The following is a 23,396-nucleotide window of genomic DNA, read 5'->3' as shown; positions in this document are numbered from 1 at the left end:
TTTGTTTCCTTATTGCTGCTGTTGGGCAGTTGAGTCTCACTGAGCATTCAACCTGAACTGGGCTGTGTACACATTACCAGCTTAAAATGCAGACAGGTCATTCTTTTCCTCAATTCAGATCAAAGCTGAGGGTTTTGGGGTGGGGTGGGGGAAAACATTTGAAACAGATCATTTCATAAGACAAGATAGCTACAAGGCAGATATGGATTGCAGCTGACATAATCTTAAATCACTTCCCAAACCAGTGGTGTGAATGCACTGGATGCTGGTAAATGGGAATGCATGCTTTCTTTGCAAGGAGATGAGATGACACTGACTATTTCATCAGCATTTGTTCTGGTCTGCTTGTGGGGCAGGTTAGATGAGGTTGCATCAAAGCAAGTGCCACCCCACACTTTGCTGCACAGTTCCGCATCACTTTCCCAAAAGCCAATTGGAGGTAGGGGGAGTCAGGTTTGTTGCAGGGGATCTCTGCAGGGTTAAACTATGGAACTCACTCCTGGAGGAAGCAGTGCTGGCTAGCCACTTGGATGGCTTTAAAAGAGGATTGCACAAATTCACGGAAAAGGCTCTCAGTGGCTATTGGGCATGATGGCTATGCTCTGCCTCCTGAATGCTTCTGAACACCAGTTGCCAGAAACGTCAGGAGGGAGCTATCACTCGCTTGTGCTCAGATCCTGCTTGTGGGTTTCCTACAGGCAAATGGTTGGCCACTGTGAGAACAGGATGTTGACTAGTTGGGCTCCCTTTAACCTGACCCAGAAGGCTTTTTTTTTTTTTTTTACATTCTAACATTTAGCCTCCCAATCACCTAACATTCTGCAACCTGAATTTCCTGCTATGAAAGTGGATCCTGCCCGAAAACTGAAATGCTCAGCAGCCTATTGTAGTAGGTTCCCAATCTCCCTCCTTCCCGCTCGTGATCCTGGCTGTGTCTAGGTTAAGGAATTGGCAGGTCTCTTGCAGCTCGCATCTTCTCCCCCAGACTTCTCATGTGGGCCTTCCCCCCCCCCTTCCCCATAGCTGCCTTGCTGTCTGCTGAGTGGGAGTTTTTCTGGCTTCCAGTAAGAACAGAGAAGCAGGTTTTTATCATAAAGTAGCTAAGATTTCTGATCTGCCAGCAGGGGAACATATGTCCCCCGAGAGAAGGCAATGTACTGGATGAGGGGGAAGAAAGACATTTTAATAAAAGCTCGCCAGAATATCACAGAAAGGACTTTAGACTCCTGAGCTGAAGCGGCTGCTCTCGGTAGTTTCTAGGCTACCTCAATTTATTTCTGCTAAATATAGAAGCATATTAATTAGGGGTCTGTTCATTTCAAAAGATTCCAGCTGATTGCAAAGAAACTCATCCAATGCTTCTTTGTTCTCCCAACCCACCTGTTAATTATGCAAATGCAGCAAGGTGCGCCCCTGATTTTATCTAGCTCCAGCAACTAGAAACTTAGGAAGCCGCATTATATCATAGCTGCCAAGTTTTCGCTTTTCTCGCGAGGAAGCCTATTCAGCATAAGGGAAAATCCCTGTAAAAAAGGGATAACTTGGCAGCTATGATTATATATACCAAGTCAGACCCATTGCTCCAAATAGCTCAGTCCTCTCTACACAGGTGGGCAATGGCTGTTTGGGGTTCAAGGCACAAGATATTCCTACCCCTACCTAGAAGTACCAAAGATTGAATCTGGGATTTTGCACAGAACAATGCCCCTTCTCCAAGTGAATTCAGATACCTTGTTCCCTCCACCATTTCACAGATGCATATAAGGCCACTCCCTCATGAGTGGGTGGGGTTAGAGGCGGAGTCTAGCAGCCCATCAGTATGATTTCATGGACAGTGGCGGGCTGGCACAATCCAATTGCAAATGTGTCTCAGGTGGAATTAAAAGTTCACGCAGGCAGGGGCTGCAGGGAAAGAGGACACCAGCCTTCCTCAACCTGGTGCCCTCCAGATGCATTGGACCAGAACTCCCATCAGGCCCCAGCTAGCATGGCTGATTTAAAGTAATGCATTCATCCCAGAATTATTTAGGTGGTCATTCAGTTGATTTCAAAATTAGATGGCTGCTGTACACTTCCTGCACTGCAGGGGGTTGAACCAGATGCCCCTTTGTGTTCCTTCCAACTCTACAATTCTATGATTCTATGAATGTAGATTGGTTTGCTGACTGTAGGGTAGCTTCACATACACCAGCAGTGAGAAAGTTATGGACTGCTTTTTATGCAAATCCATGTCGACTGCCAGGAGGATAGTTCTAAGCCCTAAACAAATTGGGAGGAAAGCTTTATAATTCCATGTTTTGACCATTTGCATTTCTGAAATGTTACATGTTTAACATGGGTCACCTCCAGACTCTGTGTTCTGTGGGACTGATTCAGTCACATATTGGAACTTCTGGTTTCCAGGTTTAAAGTGGATTAAGGTGTTCAAATCCACACATAAGCTTTTTTATGGCTAGGGAAATGCTTTGAAAAATGCAGGTTGAATGAATGGCCAGTGACAAGGTATAAACACCTGCAAGCAAATCAGAATGAATGCAGGACAAATGTTTGTTGTTGTATAACCTCCCTGCAAACAAATCAGAACAAATACTCTCTGAAGGCTGGATATGATCTAACTGCCACCTAAACTTTGTGCATGCAAATCAGGATGAAATCTGAAGAGAAAGGCCATCTGGAGGACCCCAACTCTTGGACTGTCTTGTTTTTGTGTATTAAATTGTGATGGCTGTTGGCCACAGACAATGGAAAACCAGATGGATAACAGATAGCTAATGGCGTGGCAAAGATGTCGGGTGCTTCCAGAACATGAACTTAATCCAGCATTCTCTGTCTGCTAACACAAGTGGAAGGGTGAGCTTTAATGTTGCACAACAGCAGTTGCACTGGCGAAAACAGAAGGCTCTATTTATTTATTTATTGCATTGAAAGCTCACCTTTTTCTGCAAGGAGCTAAAGGTGGCGCACAGGGTTTTCTCCCCCTTTTTCTTGAATCCCCACAACAACCCCCAAGTTCACTCATGAGCTTCATGGCCAAGTGATGATTTGAACTCTGGTATCCAGAAAATTTAGATTGTAAAGCTGATTTGGCACTCTGGGGCAACAAAGCCCTCTCTCTCTCTCTCTCTCTCTCTCTCTCTCTGACACACACAAGTCAAGTCAAGTAATAGTTTCTTGTGAGGACCATGCCTGTACACAAATATCAACACAACACAACAATAATTAAAAATATTAAAATTCATTGCATACTATCCCAACAAAACCTTCATCCCACAAAACAGGAATAGAAGGGAAACAAGCGATGAGTTAAACAGACGATGAAGGGGTCTTTACTTTGTCATCCATCCAGGGATGGTTCTCCCATATGTATTGGGAATGCACAGAGGTAGGGGGATTTTGGGATAAAATCCTTAAGGTTATTAATGAAGTTTTTAAAGTGAAGCTACCTATAGACTTCAATCTTATGACAATGGGTATACTAGGAAACACGGCCATAGAGAAAGGTGACCAGCACACCTTCAAAGCAATGATACTAGCAGGAAAGGCAACAATAGCTTTAGGTTGGAAAGATAGAGAAAAATGAACAGTAGAGGTCTGGACTAATTATTTGTTTGAATTTATTCAGTCAGACATCGTGGCAGTAACGTCACAGGAAATAACATGGAAGGCCAAGTCTACTATGATAAGGACCAGATGGAACTCCTATCTTCAATGGATAACAACTACTGGACCAGAAGACATTCAATGGAAATTAAAGACATTGTGCCCGTGGCCGAGGACAACTGTTTGAACCCTTCCAATGGATTATGGGTGGGGGAGGGGGTGGGAAGGGAAAGGAAAAATGGTACGGGAAATTAAAAATTGGAAGGAGAGAGTATAATGTATGTAAAAATTCTCGTACTTCAATAAAAAATCTTTTTTTAAAAAAACAAAACTTTGTCATCCATCCTGAGGGAGGCCTAGAATTCTTCTGAGATAAAATTTTTGGAAGATTTCAAGCCGTTCTAGCAGCTTCTGATTCCATCCCCAGAGTTCTACCCCATATAGCATCTGGGGAATCACTTTTCCAACAAAAGCTTTTAGTGCCGGGATCACCAGTTGCCCTCCCCTCGTATTAAAAAAAAACTGAGCAAAGCACCAATTGTCCTACGTGTTAGAAGGGTTACAGCCTTGAAGTGGGCAAGCCAGCTAGATGTAGCTTGGAAAGTAATACCAATATATTTTTTAAAAGGACACTGTTCAATTATGTGTTCATCTAAAGACCATCTAAATGTGTGGCGAGCTCTAGTAAACACCACAATTTTTGTTTTGTCATAATTTATCTTTAAAGAGTTTTGGGAACAATAAGCTGCGAGCCCCTCCAGCATGCTGTGTAGACCCCTTCAAGTAAGTACCATGACAGCCATATCATCAGCATATAGCAATATATTCAGATGTTTGCCTTCCAGGGCAGGAGCTGATGACTTGTACTTCGCCATATGTTGGACAATGTCATTTATATAAAAATTAAATAGGAACGGCGCTAACAAGCAACCCTGTTTAACCCCTTTCCCCAGTGGCAGCAGACACACACACACACACACACAGGTTTTTTTTATGATACGGGAAGTGATGGGAAAATGCACTGTTAATGTAACATTGTGTAACCTCTCTGCAAACCAATAAGGCTAGATGCTCAATGAATAACTTGTTGTTGTTTAGTCGTTTAGTCGTGTCCGACTCTTCGTGACCCCATGGACCATAGCACGCCAGGCACTCCTGGGCATCATCTAATTTCCCTGCAAATGTTTTGCAAACAGGTCAGGATGAATGTTCGATAAGCAGGGCACCTGGAAAGGTGCACAGTCCCAGCTGAAATGGGATAAAGAACATCCCCACCAGGGCTATATTTGGCTGTTTATAGATTCAGAGCAGCCAGCAGAGTCTGATGGGATTATCAGCTCTAGGGTTAGGGATCTCTCTCTCTTTCTCTCTCTCTCTCTCTCCCCCCCCCCAAATCTCTCTCTCACACACACATACACACACTATTGATTGTGGGTGAATGCAGTGCTGGTTCACAGCATCAATCTCTCTCCAACCCCTTTACACGGAAAGGGAATCAAGCCCATTTCCATCTGTCTAAGCTGTAGCCACACCCTGAACCCTATAGCAATTCTTATAGCATTGCCTGAGAGCCTTGGACCATAAATAAACATGACTGACAGGTGCCCCTGCATCCTCCCTGAGGCCCACTTCCAGGAAGTCGGTTTAAAATTACTCGGTGTTTAAAATTTTATAACCCAGACTTTCATGTTTAATTTTTAAAATCCACACAAGCATCTTAGGGAAATCCCACGGGGCAAAGTCAGCACATGCAATCATTTGCAGGAAAATGTGGGGGTGCAACATCCCCCCTCCCCCCCTCACTCCAATGTTTTATGTTTTCAAGATGCTGGTTCCACTTTTTCCCATGCAGAAAGAGTCTCCACTTGAGTTGCCGTTGGCAGCAGCTGGAGAACAGAAGGCGAAACAAAGAAAGTCCCTCCCCCCTGTTGAAAGGACAATAAACAGGTTAACATAAGCTTGTTTAGCAATGATGATGATGATGATATGCATTTGGGGGGGGGGTCAGTCTGGATCAGGCATAGGCAAACTCTAGCCCTCCAGATTTTGGGACTACAATTCCCATCATCCATGACCACTGGTCCTGTTAGCTAGGGATGATGTGAGTTGTAGGCCGAAACATCTGGAGGGCTGGAGTTTGCCTGTGCCTGGTCTGGATGATGCCCTAAGTCCGTTCCAATGAACATGAGTTTGACCAAACTGCGGGAGGCAGTGGAAGACAGGAGTGCCTGGCGTGCTCTGGTCCATGGGGTCATGAAGAGTCGGACACGACTAAACAACAACAACAACATATTTGTGGGGGTAGAATATATGGAAGCAAAGCTGGCAAACCAGTCCTTTTGTTTGGCAAAGCTTGTGGCTGACTAGTTAAACAGATTAGCTAGCATAACCAATAAGGCTGCTGTGTGCCAAAGGGCAAGTGGATGGGCCTTTATTCCACTCCCTCACCTAGCTAGGAGAACACTAACCAGTGAGGTGTGAGAGAGCTAAACTGGAAGCAGGCTGGAAGCTGGAGACACAGAGACCTGCTTGTTCAGTGCCGGATCCAAAGCTGCAACTGAAGGAGAAGCAAGATAATGCTGAGGTGTTAATTCTGTGAGCCCCTCCATCTGATGCTAAGGTGTAAATGAAATCATCTATCCTGAAGACCCCACAAGCTCCTCTGACCTTCCTTCCTTCCTTCCAAGGAAACAGAACCGAGGTAAGCTTTTGGAAACCCTAGAGTCTCTCAACGCTTGGAGATTGTGGTGGCATATAACGCTGCTGATTATAATCAAACAAAGAGTCACTTACTTGTTCCAGTGGAATGACAAGAAAGGAGCCCCCTCCGGCACTTTCCGTTACTATGGCAAGGAACTTCGTATTCACTGCACAGAAGTGGTTGTCATGGACATTCTTGGTGATCGGGATCCCGTCAAAGCAGTGCTCTCGGTTGGCCACTTTGCCATAGACGTTTCGAAACTTGGAGCTGCGATACTGCGGCCGCCATGACATCTACAAAGGGGGAAATGTAGAGGGTTTTGGGGTTGTTGTTTTTTGTAGCAATGCCACCTTTTACGATGGGTGTCTCAGGCTCCCACACTTAAAGCAGAAAGGCTACAAGGGAGACCCAACAAGATACATAAGTATCCCCCCCTTTTGCACCTAGCCAAATAATACCAGAAAGGTCAGACCACAGCCTGTCTCAGGGGTGTGGAGCCAAGGGCCACATTCCTTCATGGGGACCCATCCTGGGGGCCACATGCCAGAGTCAATAGTGGGTGTTGTTGGAGGCAAAAAGGAGGTAGAGCAACAGGTGGGACTCTTTTATTTCAGCCCTGCACAGATCTCTGCAGCCTTCATCCAGGCAAGCAAAGGGGATTGCGTCAGAGTTCAAGGACACTCTCCAGTCAGGCCAAATGCCCCCAAGGAGTGTGCAGCACAGGGCCTGTGAGGGGCATGCTGGATAGGGAGTCCTGAAGTGCTGCATTTGGCTCCCAGAACCTGGTCTATGGGAATCTAGTATCAGCCAGATCCTGGAGGTTGGCCTCTGGGGAGAATAAACCAGACTTCACATCCTGCTGAAACTCACAGCTCGGCTGCCCACCAGAAAGCAAGCCTGCATGTCTGCCAAGAACAACAATCCCATCAGATGCATGGAGGGATGGAGTTTACTCTTTGTAAGACAGTGTAAGATCTTAACTGGCTACTTAAGAGTCCTCTTCAGCATCCCAAAATAATGAGCTAGGTTGCAGGAGCTAAAACTAGGGGATAGTACCATCCGGGCTAATGGGAGGACATTTCTTCCACCACCCTTATCTAACCACCAGGTAGGAGAATAATAGCCAAAGTGGTGCGAGTGAGTGAGCTGGAAAAACAGGCTGGAAGCCGGAGACGCAGAGACATGCTTGCTCTTTGCTGAATCCAAAGCTGTGACCAATTGGGAAGCAAGATCTGTTCGGGTGTCATTGAGATTGGGGTGGGATGTAACTGTTATTGGCATCAGTCTGTCTTGAGAGACAATGGAGTGCAAGCCTGGGCTACCCAGACAACGAGATCTCCTTCTCAGCCTCGCTGATGTGGTCCAAAGGAAAGCAGAGCAATACATGTGGCACCAACTTGGCAGCAGGAGTTGCCGGTGGGAGGCGTACAAGATGCCACCTAACCATCTTACAGACTCTATTCCGGGTTTGTGAAGGGTTTACTCCATAGCCTTTTCTTCTCACAAAGATGTATCTCAAGGCAGTTGGTATGGGGTGGGGAGTGGAATTCACAATTACACACACACACACACACACACACACACACACACACACACACATATATATATATATATAGGTAAAGGACCCCTGACAGTTAAGTCCAGTCGCGAACAACTCTGGGGTTGCGGCGCTCATCTTGCTTTACTGGCTGAGGGAGCCGATGTTTGTCCGTTTGTCCGCAGACAGTTTTTCCGGGTCATGTGGCCAGCATGACAAAGCCACTTCTGGTGAACCAGAGCAGCACACGGAAACGCCGTTTACCTTCCCGACAGGATGGTACCTATTTATCTACTTGCACTTTGACTTTTGAACTGCTAGGTTGGCAGGAGCTGGGACCAAACAACAGGAGCTCACCCCGTCGTGGGGATTCAAACTGCCGACCTTCCGATTAGCAAGCCCAAGGCTTCTGAATATATATATTCAGAATGTCGGCCAATGCACCCACTTGACCTACAAAGCTGATAGCAAGGAGCCTGCAGTTCATCCCCTCTTTTTATTATGTGTGGTCTCATGTACACACACACACAGCCATGCACTCGGTCACCCAGCCAAGCTCTCTCCCAGATTTCCACCGAAAGAGCGGAAGTCATCCATAACCAATCCATGTGAATTTGTCAGAGCAGGGAGAAAGGGGAGGGAGGGGGTTGGAGAGCAGGGGGCCCTTCCTCGCCCCTCTGTATTTCCTGTAAACAACTCTGAAACTTCTGCGCCTGCCATAAGCTGGGAAAGGCAAGATTGCAGCTGCAGCTGGATGTGACTTTTGCACCGGGTCCCCTGGAAGGCTGCTCAGTATGGCAGAAACAGCAGGAGACTCAGTCCCCTGGAGCACCCAGAGATGAATGGCCCTTTTAGGGGCTGAATGGGAAGAAAGTTCATCCTGCTCAAAAAGGGTTCTTGGCGTCATGTGAGAGTCTCAGGACAGAGGCTCTCACACATTGAGCCAGCAGTTTCTAAGACTTTGGGGAGTGACTCATGATTCCAACACACACACACACACACACACACACACACACACACACACACACACAAAATGGTAAAAAGAATCGCCGAAAGGAAGAGCAGCCTCCATCCAAGGAAGTCCCTGCACAAACCCACACAATGGCTGTGCCTTCAAGTCTTGCAACTGCTTTGTGAAACCCCCAAAGTCAGTATGATCAGTATAGAACTCAGCAAGGTTCTAGTCCATATGGGGGAAGAGGTAAGCTTGAAACCCAAAGGTAAGAAGTGAGAGGAGGTCTCCCTGTGGAAGAGATTGATTGGGGCCTCGGTCTTGCCTTGCCAAGACTCCAGGAGACTCCAGGATAAATGAGGAAAGATAAGACAATCTGTACTGATTTGCTTCTAACCTGCGAAATATTTGGGTTCACCATTTAGGCTTTTCAGAAAATTTTCAGGATCTTGGCAACAATAACAAAAATAAGGATTTTTTTTTTGGGGGGGGGTTGTCCAGAGTACACGCTGCTTGTACACTCACAACAGAGGACTTAGTCATTGCACTTTAATCACTTTTAAAATTAAAATCACTAATTACCTCTTAGAAGACTGTTAGGTGCTTTCAAAATAATGATGGAGTTTAAACAATAGAGCCTTGTGTCACCTTAAAGACTGGCAGACTTCCATGCCTTCTGTATTTGCTTATTATGGTTATGCAGAAACATATTAATTTATGCAACATCACTTGGGAGAAGTGGCAGGGGGGAAATACAGTGCCCTCTTCTCTTATCCATTTATCACTCGCCTGATGAAGTCAACAAAGAAAGATTTCGCTGAATTAATGATAGTGTAAGAGAGCAGAGTCAGTTCTACGCCATGGTGGTATTTCTGAGTCAAATCTTTACCATTTTTATAAACTACTTTGTCTAGGAGCAGGCTAACTGCATGTCAAGGAGTCCATTGTAATGTAGCACTATTTATCCCCTGATTTTGCTGAATCCAGTCTCATGAATGGTGCATTCCAAGCCTGTCTTATCCACATCCAGAAAAAATTATAATATCAAAAGCCATTTCCTCTGCCTCCTCCTTTGCCTTGCATATGAAGTAGCTCAAATTCTGACAGCCTGTTTTGTTCAGCTCTTCGTGCTCAAAGGTCTGAGCTGACTCACAGGTTTCCTAGCTCTTTGGTGGCAGGAATCAAGTTTCTAAAACTAACTGGGTGGTGGCAGAGATGGTGGTAGAGACTCTTGAAGAAAGTCACATTGGCAGTGTAACACCAGGGATTCCACAGACCACCTCCATCCAGTTAAGTGCTTGGGGTGTGTATATGTGTATCCGCGTTTTTGGTGGGGAAGGTCAGCTGCCCAAAGAGCTATGGAAACACCTGACTCCAGATCAGCAGCTTCTTCGTGCTCATAAAACCACAGAATTGTAGAGTTGGAAGGGATTACAACTCTCCTCCAACTCAGGAGCAACGCAGGAATCATAGCTAAATCATACCTGACAGATGGTTATTGAAACTCTATCTAAAAGCTTCAATTGAAAGAGTCCATCACTTTCTGAGGGAGCTTGTTCCACTATCAAACAGCACTTAGCATCAGGAAGTTCTTCCTCATGTTGAGTTAGAATCTCCTTTGTCATTTGAATCCATTGGTCTCTTAGTCTACTCCATGGCACAGGATACGTGCCAGGTGGAAGGCCAGGAAGCACAGAAGAAATGCCCATCTGTAGACCAGAGGCTTGGCCCATTAAGGATTGCTGTTCTCACAAAGTAGGTGGAGCTTAGGAGCAATAGATGGGAGACAGGGGCTCTGGTCCTCTAGGCTCTGCTGGAGTAAGTGGCTCCCTCAGAGCTCTCCATGGTGCTGAAACACCTGGCCTATATTGCTGCAACCCTGGAGCCAACACAGGCCCCCTCCTTGCCCAGAAAACAAGCAACTTGTCATGGGGAGAGGGGGAATGAACACAAGTTGCTCATCATTCAGCAACTTCATTCACATTGCCTTGTAAACCTGTTGCACTCCCAAGGTGAACGGAGCATGGCTCTGTCCAGGCCACTAGTAGCTTGCCACCCACCTGTTATGTCTCGACCTGACCTGATGCCATACACCAAGTCATAGAATCATAGAATTGTAGAATTGGAAAAGACCACAAGGGCAACCTATTCCAACCCCCTGCAATGCAGGAACCACAGCTAAAGAATCTCTAGCAGGTGGTCACCAAACCTCTGCTTAAAAGCCTCCAATAAAGGAGAGTTCACCACCTTTGAGTCCATTGGTTTGGGTCCTAGCCTCTGGAACAGCAGAAAACAAGCTTCCCCTATTTTCCATGTGACAGCCCTTCAGAGATTTGAAAATGGTTCCCATATCAATCTCAGTCTTCTCTTATGCAAGCTAAGCATACCCAACTCCCTCAACAGTTCTTCATAAGACTGGGTTTTCAGACCCTTGATCATCTTGATTACCCTCTTCTGTACTCGTTCCAGCTTGTCAATATCCTTCTTAAATTGTGGTGCATGGAGCTGGACCTATTACTGCAGGTGTGGTCTGACCAAGGCAGAATAGAATGAAACTATGACTTCCCTTGATCTGGTCACTATTCTGATGATGCAGCCCAGAATTGCATTAGTTTTCTTTGCTGTTGCACCACAGCAACAGTTAAGCTTGTGGTCTATTAAGACCTCTAGATACTTTCCACATGTATTGCATAGCTGCCAAGTTTTCCCTTTTCTTGCGAGGAAGCCTATTCAGCATAAGGGAAAATCCCTTAAAAAAAGGGATAACTTGGCAGCTATGGTATTGTTGAGTCCATGGAGGACAAACCAGACACTCTTGGGGAGCAGACAGAGCTTCCACTTGGACCAGTGCTGAGGATCCCCTGGGAGATCCCTCTAGCGGGAGATTTGCTGAAGAAGCCTTAGAGCTGTAAGAGGATGAAATGGAGCCACCCCTTAGTCTTCAGGAATGCAGGCTCCAGAGTGATGGCAGGACATGCACCTTCCAACCCAGAGTTGTCATGTGACTCATGAGTATGGTGCCTACTTGTGAGTAAGCAATTCCTGGAACTCCTTTTTTACCAGCAGCTGAAGTCAGGGTGCAGTCTGGGAAGCCACAGATTATAAGGTCTGGTCTTGAGTCTTCCAGTTGCTGGAAACAACACAGGGCTTGTATCCACTGTTGCAAATCATCATAAAAATAGCTTAATTTGAAAAGGCAGACTGGAAATTATAGAACAAAGCAGCCCAATCACATTTCTTGCCCATCCACGGCAAGCTGAATCTGCTAAAATGCTCCTTTCTTTGCAAATATGGGAGCTGTGCTTTGTTTCTTCACATGCCCTTGGGCGTGTCAGGTCTGCATTTTTTTAAATTAAAAAATCCCAAATTCTGTTCCAAAGTAACTGAGATTCTGAGGCACTCTCTGGTGGCCAAAAGGACACAAAAGTGGGAGCTTCCTTGCCGGCTATGTTTCAGCTGCAAACATTTCCCAAATCACACCATGCATCAGTAAGGCCATCCTGGGAGGAAGCTGTCCTTACTTGACACAGAGGAGTTTTATGAAGTAGGACATTTAAGTCAGTTGTCATCAGTGAGTCAGCAGGGGCCTGAGGACAAAGGAGCTCCACCAAGCTGGCAGATTTCTAAGCTGTTCTCTCCAGTGCCACCCGGTTATATAAGAAAAATATGAATGTACAGCAAGGAGCCTGAAGGCAGAACTCCATAGAAGCCTTCCAGTTCTGCCTGTTGCCACCTCCCCACCAGGATTCTTGGCCACTTGTGAGGCAGGGCTGGACTGATTCACTTTCTGCACATCCAAAATGCACGCCAAGGAAAGCCTCTGATTGTGCAACCTGAAGTGTTTATGCATATGAAGCAAATGCATTTTAAAAAAAAGTATGCATAGCTTATTTCTGATAAATATTAGAAAGGTCAAGAAGCTGAACAGAATCAGGTCTGCACAGCCCCAAGGGCTTAACAGGAACTGTCCACACTTTCTCCAGCTCATTTTCCCAGTGTCGTTAAGGACTATAAATGCGGAGACATGTATCTTGGCACCCAATACAGAATGTGGCAGTTGCACACACCCAGAGCAAGCTCTTTACTCTTTAGCAGCATTCCTCAGTCATGGTGCCTGGGAGTTGTAGTCCAAAACATCTGGAAGGCACCAAGTTGGAGAAGGCTGATCTATTTACAGGGTGAAATATATGGTAGGGGGAAATGTGGGAGAGCCATCTCAAAGATCATTTTGCTGAGGGTTTCTTTAGACAGCCTGTTTTTTGGGCATCATTCATCTTGATTTGCTTTCACAAAGCTTACGTTGAGGTTAGACAATGTCCTATCTTTATTGAGCATTCCTCTTGATTTGATTTATGACGATGGGCATTCATTCCAATTTCTTTATAAGTCTTCTCATCAATCACCTGTTCATCCCACACTTTTCAGTGCATTGCTCCATCACTGTTCTCTGCAAAAAGTCTGGGTTGTGGTTTTTTTGTTAAGAAGTGGATTATTTAAAGAAATGGATTTGTGCCACCCCACTCTGATTGTACACCCCCCACATTTCTGGTATGTGCTTGAGTGTCTCCTACAAAACAGTGCCAGTTTGGAGGCACCCTGAGAATTCACAACCAGAACAGACTCGGCATCATATATCTGCACTCACAGCCCACAGTGTAATCTTACTCCCTTTTATAAGATTTTGTTGTTTCACTTCAAGGCCATCAACTTCCCCACAACCCCAACAGAGAAGGTTTCCATGGATTCTTTCAATGGAATGAGATTATCTTAACACCCATTGATATTTTAAGAATTGCCATCTGGTACCTGGCCGGCTTTGGGGGCTTTTCAGTCCCGATAAACATATTTCTGATAATATGTGGACTGACATTCTGGAGGTGGCCATGATAGTACAATTTATGGCTTGCCTCCTTGCGCTGAGTTTTCCAGGCAGACTTTCTGGTGAGCTTGGGAGCCGTTTCTGTCCTTTTTGCCCCTTCTCCATTTCCCAAGAGGAACAGCCGCTTTCCACATCGAAGGCACTTTGAAACTCTCCTCTTTTTTTTTTAAGTCGCAAGGCCTTCTTTTCTGGGATCCTGGCTCGTTTTTGGCTTGGACCAAAGAGAGAGAAAGAGAAAGAGTCCAGAGCGCTTTGTCTCCGAAGAAACACCTCAGAACTCAGGAATGTTAATTAAGGGATGTTTGTAGCCTTACAACACTTCTCTCTCTCTCTCTCTCTCTCTCTCTCTCTCCAGCTGATACTTTCTTAGCATTTCCTTCTTGCCAACAAGGAAACGCTGGCGCAGATTATATTGTTGCACACTGCATTCTTCAGCCTCCTGGATGACCAGAGGAGAGGGCAATGGGGAGGACTGTGGAGCTTTTCCTTTTCTGGAGAGCTTTGAATATGGAGACAATGAGCTGCTGGCTGGTGCAAGGATCGGACTGTCCAAGGCAGCTTCTTCTGTTCAGCTTGGCAAGAGCTGCAGCTGCTGGGAGTTGTCCCAGCAGGCCTGACTCCTCTTAAGAACATATGAAGAGGCCTGCTGAATCAGGCCCAAGGCCCACCGAGTCTAGCATCCTTTTCTCACAGTGGCCAACCTGATGCCTGTGGGAAAGGAGCAAGCAATAGTGTAGGAAGGCCTGGGATTGGAGGGGGTGCACCAGGTGCCACAGGGGACCCTAGGGTGGCCTGGGGGTTGCTGGGCAGCACGGGCGCTGCAGCGCAGCAGGAGATGCTGCAGAGGTTGCTTGGCCACAAGCAGGATTCAAACACAGTTCTCTCCCATCTTGCGGCTTCCAGCGCCTAGGATTCAGAAGCGTTGCTGTCTCAACCATGGAGGGACAACTGCATATTCCTGCGCTGGATTGGACTAGATCAGACATCCCCAAACTGCGGCCCTCCAGATGTTTTGGCCTACAACTCCCATGATCCCTAGCTAAGAGGACCAGTGGTCAGGGATGATGGGAATTGTAGTCCAAAACATCTGGAGGGCCGCAGTTTGGGGATGCCTGGACTAGATGATCCTCAGGGCCCCTTCCAGCTCTATAATTCTACAATTATATGAAACTTTGCATACTGCAAATGTTCTGAGGGTGGGTGGGGGCTGGCTGACTCTTGATAGCCCCTCCAGACAGCAATAACATGGTAGCCTAACTGGGGAAACATCAGAGATCAAGTAATAAAGCAGAATAAATCCACCGCTAATGCACTGTTATTGTGTCAGGAACATGTTGTACAAGAAACCCACAATAACACACCAGTTGGGGGGGCAGGGGGGATTTGGATATTGACAGAACCATAGCCCTGGGGACACATTGCAGCTGCTGGATTTGTCTGGGAAGGCAACTTAAAAAAGAAACTCAGAGCATCTGCCCATTCTAAACAGGCAGGCAGCTCACCTTCCAGCCTGTGGGACAGGCAGCACGAAGCACTGCGGTGCTCTCCACTGAAACCTTTCAGGCAGAAAGAGCCAGGCGGCTGCCACCTTGCCACAAAGGCCTCCCACCTCCAGAAAAGCACTTTAAGGAATCTATACCGCTTCAATTATTCATTGCGCCAGACAGAGTGCTTTCCCTCAAGGGCGGCCGCAGCAATGGGCAGGCCTTCCTTGCAAGGCAAGCAAAGGGCATGCAATCCGATTCCTAAGGCAAGAGAGGGAGGGGGGCGGAAAGCAGAGCTCCTTTGAACCAAGGGGGCGTTTGAGCCTGAGAGGTCTGTCTGGGTCTGCAGAGGAGAGGGCTTGACAAGTTTGGAGGGCATCTCCCGCGCAGGCCATGGAAATGGATCCCAGCCACTTTCCATTCAAGAGGAAGGTCAGCCTCGTCTCTGAGTGACATTGGGGGATATCGATTGACCTGCTAAGCCAATGGAGGCGGTGGGGGTGGTCAATAACCCTCCCTTGCAAAAGTCACATTCACTGTGATGTTCAGCAGAGAGTGACCGAGAGGGATGGGGTGAGGCATGCCATCCCACGGTTATTTTTGGGGTAACATTCACAACACCACAGCCGCTGAGGTCTTAAATATTCACACAGCACAGATTGTACCTGTCCTGGACAAAATGCCATTGTGTTGTTGTTTTTTAAGTGTTGTAGCACCTCCTCCCATTAAATATCCACCTCTGTTTATTATTTCATTGCATTTACATCCCACCTTTTTCTCCAAGGAGTTCAAGGTGGCATGCATGGTTCCTCCCCCTCCTCGTTTAATCCCCACAGCAACCCTGTGAGGTAGGTTTGGCTGAGAGGCAGTGCCTGGCCCAAGGTCACACCCATTGAGCTTTATGGCTGAGTGGGGGATTTGAGGTCCTAGTCCAACACTCTAACCACTACACCACACAGGCTCCCTTTGTCTTTTTGGCACCTACTGAAGACCTTCCTCTTCCAACAAGAAGAAGAGAGGTCTTGCCTGGTCTGTGTCTGTCCTGGAATTGATTTTAGAAGTTTTGATTGTTTTATCGTTTGCGTTCTGGCAGACCCCAATGCTTGGGACTTTCTGGTTGGTCATCATAAAGGGACGTGGGGATTTTTAAAACAAAAAATGGCCATTGCCACTTGAGCCCTGAGCCATTCCTTCTGATGTAACCTGCCTCTTCCTCAGCTGAGCCTATTTGACGGGTTTCTCTCTGAGAAAAGTTTATTCATTTGGCATGCAGAAGATTGGCAAGGAGCATCCCAAGAGATGACATAATGGCCCATGCTGTGAAATAAGTCCCTGACCACTGTGGAAGACAAGCAGCTTTTTCTAGAGATGTATCTATCTATCTATCTATCTATCTATCTATCTATCTATCTATCTATCTATCTATCTAGCTCTCATCTCTCATCTCTCATCTCTCACCTCTCTCTTTGTGTGTGTAGGCATTTACAAATTGCTTCATATTTTAAAAAGAAGTATACAGTCCAAAAGACAAACAATAGGTTACTGAAGCATTTTAAAAGCCTAAAACAGCAGTACTGTATATACACACATTAAGGCAAGAAAAACAGAAATTTACAGAGAACTAGATGGACCCAGGTGGCGCTGTGGGTTAAACCACAGAGCCTAGGGCTTGCTGATCAGAAGGTCGGCAGTTCGAATTCCTGCAACGGGGTGAGCTCCCGTTGCTCGGTCCCAGCTCCTGCCAACCTAGCAGTTCGAAAGCACATCAAAGTGCAAGTAGATAAATAGGGACCACTCCGGCGGGAAGGTAAACGGCGTTTCCGTGCGCTGCTCTGGTTCGCCAGAAGCAGCTTTGTCATGCTGGCCACATGACCCGGAAGCTGTCTGCGGACAAACACCGGCTCCCTCGGCCTATAGAGCGAGATGAGCGCCGCAACCCCAGAGTCGGACAGGACTGGACCTGATGGTCAGGAGCCCCTTTACCTTTACCTTTACCTAGATGGTGACAGCTAATCCTGAGTGTTGATGATACCCCTGGTACCATTAGCTCAGACAGTAGAGCATGAGACTCTTAATTTCATGGTCATGGGTTTGAGCCCCACGTTGGGCAAAATATTCCTGCATTGCAGGGAGTTGGACTAGATGACCCTTGTGATCCCTTCCAACTCTACAATTACCGTATATCATGGGTGTCAAACACAAGGCCCGGGGGCCTAATCCGGCCCGCCAGACCTCATCATGTGGCCCGCATAGCCGCCGCCGACACTAGCCACTGACAGTAGTTATGGAGCCTGCGATTGGCCGAGGGTCAAAACCGGGGGCGGGGCTGCAGGCGGAGGCCGGGGCGCTGGAGCCACGCTGACGGCCTTGGCCAGGGGATTTCAATTTCGAATGAGGCTGAGGGAGGCGGTGGCACAGCGGCCAGATGGGGAAGTGAGATGCAGGAGGAGGAGGAGGAGGAGGAAGCCCGCCGAGGAGGTAGGAAAGCCCTACAGGCGCCGCCGGCAAAGTTGATGCCGGGACGGAGCAGCGCTGGATTTTTTTTTGGCGGGCTTTGCTGTTGTCTCCGAGAGTGAGTGAGGCGGCACTGGGGAGCCGCCGCCCCCCGCTTCCCTTCCTCTCCTTGGCTGCATCCGGGAGGTGGGCGAGCGAGCGGGCGAAAGGGACGCGGAGTGAGCCTGAGGGGGAAGTAGGCGAAGCGCAACAGCCGCTCTCTTGATGGAGCCGGGTTTCTCTTCCCTCTTCCCCCGTTTTCTCCTCATAGACACTCGGGAGGGTGCCTGGCTTTTGCTCTGCCCCCCACCCCCGAGCCGCCCTTTGGCTTCTCAGTTCCGGCGGAGCTGCTCCCTGGGGGGCGGCCGGGAGGGAGGCGACGGCGACGGCACGGGTTCCTGCTCTTCCCGCTCTGCCGCCTCCTCCTCCTCTCAGCCCCTCGTGATGTAGGGCTCCAGATGGAGTCGCCTCGCGGTTTGAGTAGGTGGGAGGGGAAATTTTTTTGGGGGGGTTTCAAGCCTCCTCTGCCTGCAGTCCCGGTAGGGAGAGGCGGCGGCGAAGACGACAACAGCGCGGGTGGGGGGAAGAGCAGCTCTGAGGCGAAGATGCACGTCCGCTGGGGCTGCCGCTGCCTTCCTCCTCGGGAAATCCGCTGCCCTCCCTCAGCGCGAGGGGAAGGGACTCTGGCGCTGAGGAGGGAGGATGCAAAAGCAAAGCAGGGAGTTGGCGCTGCACCGCATGTTCCTGCCCCTCTCCAAAGCATGGGGTGGGTTGCAGCGTGTGGCATCCTGCCTAGCGGGGTTTGGGTGTGCGCAGGGCGGGAGAGGGAAGCCCTCTTTCCATCTGCAGGTTTTTAATCCCAGCAGTGGCTTTCTCCTTCCTGCCAAAGGTTTAGTTGAGCCCCCCCCCCCCCCTGGAAGCCGTCAATCCCCACCTTTTGTTCAAATTTCCCTCGTTTACATCCCCTCCCCCACACACGCGCCACAACGCAAGAATGTGATCTGCGTGGGGGCGGGAATGAGCTTACATTATTACAAAAAACAGTAATAATTGAATGCAGTGACAATAATTTATGATAATAAAGAGTGGACACATAGTCCTACAGACACAACCGGCCCTTTGAGGGTGACCAAACTGCTGATGCGGCCCCCGATGAATTTGAGTTTGACACCCCTGCCGTATATGATTCTGTGATTATCAGCTGTGCAAGTTAGGGGAGAATGCACACTTGTTGGGCATTTTCCTAGCCACCCAATTCTATTAACTGGATTATAGGGTTGGGGGTTGGAGGCAGTGGGTCATTCAGACCAAACTCCAGCCTTAAGACAAGACATGGCTAAGGCTCATTAACTTAAGGCACAGATGCTCTCCTGGTCCAAAGCTGGCAACTGCCTGTAACCCTGTAAGTTTTTGTTTTTTAAAAAATCCCTCTTGTGAAAAGCCCTTGCACCGATGAAACCCCCAAAGGCCCCTCTAGGGTTCAGGTCGGTTGCAAGCTCTTGGGAGCAGAAGCTGCTTTTTAAAGCACAGAGGATGCTTTTTGCATCCTCAGCGGGGACAGCCTCTGTGTTCAGCCTGACAGCATTTTCTTTCCATTGCTCTTTCTTATACCAATGGCATCCTGCGTGAAAAGGAAGGAAGGTGTAGAATGGGGGAATTCATGTTCTAAAGAGTAGCCAGCTTCTCTCCAATGTTCCCTGGAAGGAGAGACCTTCCAAACACCACCGAAAATAATTGGGACCAATCAACGCCTTGTGCTTCCAATTAAAGCAGGCTGCAAGAACAGACAAATCTTGGCACACAGGCCTCCAGATTAGAAGAACTGCTGCAACAACAGAGAAGCTGGCATGGCTTCCTACTACAGCAAACTTTTTAGGCCTAGGCACATATTTGGAAACCTAAGAAAATGTCGTGGGCACCACAAAGTAAGCATTTCAGAGAAGAAAAACTGACAAAACCCAGAGACACTCCTTGAGCGGCAGGCAAAACACCTGCACCATTGCAAAAAATAACACACACATACAAAGCAGGCTGCAACCCCTACAAAACCTCCCTCCCTCCCTCCCTCCAACCAAACAAACAACAACAAAGGTTGTGTAATAAAAAATTGGGAAGGGCACGGAGACTGTGGGACCAGGGCTGCTCGGGGGCCAGGCCAATCGAAAGCTTTCTTTTTGACAACCAGATCATATGAGGAAGAGGTTCCGCTGCTTGTTCACGCCTTGATCCTCTGCCTGGCTGACAAGCAAGCAAGCAAGTGGCAGCATTGATGAGGAAGAAGAGGAGCAGGTGGAGATAATGGTGGTAGGAAGGTAGACCCAGTAAGGGAGCAGGACCCATGGAGAAGCCCATGGGCCTTCCAAGACATGAACAGCCCAACCGATACATGCTGGCTCTCCAGATCTGATAGTGAGTGTTGAATGAGCCCCACCCTACCTTGTCAAATGCCATTTTGTAGGGAAATGTCACATTAGCTGAATCAGATTTATCGGCAGGGAAGCGAAGCCAAAGCCTGCAAGCTCTTAAGGAGCCTGCGGAGCCAGCTCTGCCTCCCAGCAGGCAGAAATCGCTCTCAATCCTACTGCATTATTATCCTGGGTGAGAGACAGCTTTTCAGCGACTACTTCAGTGCTGTAATTGTGCACCACTGCCACCCACTTCCCTTTTCAAACAGGTTGGGAAGCAATTCCGGCAGAAAGAACCACCAGAACTGGAACCATTAGCAACCTCAGAACAGCACGGGTCTCTCTCTAGTTCTCAGGCATCCAGACTTGCAGAAAGCACAGCTTACGAAGCCCTCCTTCCGGCTTTAAAAGCTGTGCAGCTTACAAAATGGAGAGGAACAGAACATTTATCATGCTTTTGTGAGTTAATAAAGCCACAGGCAGGTACCAAATCAATCCTGGAATGGACAGAATTGAAAGAAGCCGGGAAAGGAATATTTGCTCACGGCATCTAAGCTCACCCCGTTTTCAGCTTTGGGCAAATGAGCTGGCAAGTTTTTGCATTGTTTTAAACCCCTGTTAGACTAGAGGTGCCAGTGAGAAAAAGGAAGATGCCTTAAGAACATCTAGAAAGCCTGCTGGACCAGGCCAATGGCCCATGTAGCCCAGCATCCTATTCTCACATGGCCAATGAGATGCTTGCAGGAAACCTGCAAGCAGGACCCGAGCACTAGAGCCCCCGCCCCACAATGCAGAAATCACACCTGAAGAATCTCTGACCTCTTTCTAAAAAACCTCCGTGAGGTTTTATGTCATAACCCTGCAGTCCAACTCACCATCTTCAGAAGAAGAGGCTGTGGATGCAGAGGAGGTATCAAACTGGGAGAGTGTATGGCCATCAGACATGGCCCTGGATGTCCTCCGTGGCCCCAGTAGCTCCAGCGCAAGAGATTCCCAAGGAGCAAAGCACAGAAACCCCAGTGGGATTCCTGCTCCTCTGCATCCGTAGGAGTCAACAGGTATTGAAGCAAGCACACCTCTTTAGCTGACCAGACAGAGGACAACTTCAGCTCTCTTTAAGGCTCAATCTGGGACTGTGTGTTGCTGAAGCAATATTTGAGATTTGCTCTTAGGAGTCTTGGGCTTGAGCTCTTTCTGGAGCTGTCCAGGGTGCTACCTGCATCCTAAATACCTGCCTTGCTTTACAGTACAGTCATACCTCGGTTTAAGTACGCCTCGGTTTGAGTATTTTCAGTTTAAATACTCTGTGGACCTGTCTGGAATGGATTAATCCACTTTCCATTACTTTCTATGGGAAAGTTCGCTTCAGGTTAAGTACGCTTCAGGTTGAGTACTCCACAGACCCATCTGGAACAGATTAATCCACTTTCCATTACTTTCTATGGGAAAGTTCGCTTCAGGTTAAGTATGCTTCAGGTTAAGTACAGACTTCCGGAACCAATTGTGTTTGTAAACTGAGGTACCACCGTAGTTACTTTGCTTCGTCAGAAGAAGCTGGACTGTGCCTTGCCTAACCTTGCTCAGCTTCACAGAAATCTGGGCTCTGTCATCTTTTTCACCTGATGTAGCATTTGGTCACCTTCTGGGGGAGGTGGGGAGGAGGCAGTCAGAAATCCACTCTGTCTCACCACACAGTCCAGCTCCACCTGTTTCCCTCCTTTGTGCTAGAAGAGTCCCACGTGCACACAGGGGTCACAAGAGCAGGGGATTTTCTTTTCCTGTTCCATTTTGCTGCACTGGTGTAAGAGGGTGCTACTCCATCCTGAGGGTGTAACTGACAGTTTAAGATCATGCTGCTTCAGATGCTTATTACTGTCGTTATCACCGTGATCACTGATTTATTAATTGCCTTCTATACAGCTGTTTCATAGAATCATAGAATCATAGAGTTGGAAGAGACCACAAGGGCCATCCAGTCCAACCCCCTGCCAAGCAAGGTTGTTGTTGTTGTTTAGTCGTTTAGTCGTGTCCGACTCTTCGTGACCCCATGGACCATAGCACGCCAGGCACTCCTGTCTTGCACTGCCTCCCACAGTTTGGTCAAACTCATGTTCGTAGCTTCGAGAACACTGTCCAACCATCTTGTCCTCTGTCGTCCCCTTCTCCTAGTGCCCTCAATCTTTCCCAACATCAGGGTCTTTTCCAAGGATTCTTCTCTTCTCATGAGGTGGCCAAAGTATTGGAGCCTCAGCTTCACGATCTGTCCTTCCAGGGAGCACTCAGGGCTGATTTCCTTAAGAATGGATAGGTTTGATCTTCTAGCAGTCCATGGGACTCTCAAGAGTCTCCTCCAGCACCATAATTCAAAAGCATCAATTCTTCGACGATCAGCCTTCTTTATGGTCCAGCTCTCACTTCCATACATCACTACTGGAAAAACCATAGCTTTAACTATACGGACCTTTGTCGGCAAAGTGATGTCTCTGCTTTTTAAGATGCTGTCTAGGTTTGTCATTGCTTTTCTCCCAAGAAGCAGGCGTCTTTTAATTTCGTGACTGCTGTCACCATCTGCAGTGATCAAGGAGCCCAAGAAAGTAAAATCTCTCACTGCCTCCATTTCTTCCCCTTCTATTTGCCAGGAGGTGATGGGACCAGTGGCCATGATCTTGGTTTTTTTGATGTTGAGCTTCAGACCATATTTTGCGCTCTCCTCCTTCACCCTCATTAAAAGGTTCTTTAATTCCTCCTCGCTTTCTGCCATCAAGGTTGTGTCATCTGCATATCTGAGGTTGTTGATATTTCTTCCGGCAATCTTAATTCCGGCTTGGGATTCATCTAGTCCAGCCTTTCGCATGATGAATTCTGCATATAAGTTAAATAAGCAGGGAGACAATATACAACCTTGTCGTACTCCTTTCCCAATTTTGAACCAATCAGTTGTTCCATATCCAGTTCTAACTGTAGCTTCTTGTCCCACATAGAGATTTCTCAGGAGACAGATGAGGTGATCAGGCACTCCCATTTCTTTAAGAACTTGCCATAGTTTGCTGTGGTCGACACAGTCAAAGGCTTTGGCATAGTCAATGAAGCAGAAGTAGACGTTTTTCTGGAACTCTCTAGCTTTCTCCATAATCCAGCGCATGTTTGCTATTTGGTCTCTGGTTCCTCTGCCCTTTCGAAATCCAGCTTGCACTTCTGGGAGTTCTCGGTCCACATACTGCCTAAGCCTGCCTTGTAGAATTTTAAGCATAACCTTGCTAGCGTGTGAAATGAGCGCAATTGTGCGGTAGTTGGAGCATTCTTTGGCACTGCCCTTCTTTGGAATTGGGATGTAGACTGATCTTC

General features: G+C 47.6%; 1 protein-coding gene across 1 annotated transcript in view; it reads right to left on the bottom strand.

The window, feature by feature from the left end:
• Positions 1–23,396, bottom strand: part of CORO2B (coronin 2B) — an 83,139-nt gene that overhangs the window by 35,197 nt on the left and 24,546 nt on the right. Inside the window, exon 2 of the mRNA XM_035130905.2 lies at positions 6,394–6,594. Within this exon, the coding sequence (XP_034986796.1) occupies positions 6,394–6,594 (201 nt within the window). The remainder of the gene's footprint in view (positions 1–6,393; positions 6,595–23,396) is intronic.

Source organism: Zootoca vivipara, chromosome 14 (genome assembly GCF_963506605.1).
Source record: "Zootoca vivipara chromosome 14, rZooViv1.1, whole genome shotgun sequence".
Taxonomy (NCBI): Eukaryota; Metazoa; Chordata; class Lepidosauria; order Squamata; family Lacertidae; genus Zootoca; species Zootoca vivipara.
The sequence above is the reverse complement of the archived record's forward strand: the minus strand, read 5'-3'. Positions and strand labels throughout refer to the sequence as shown.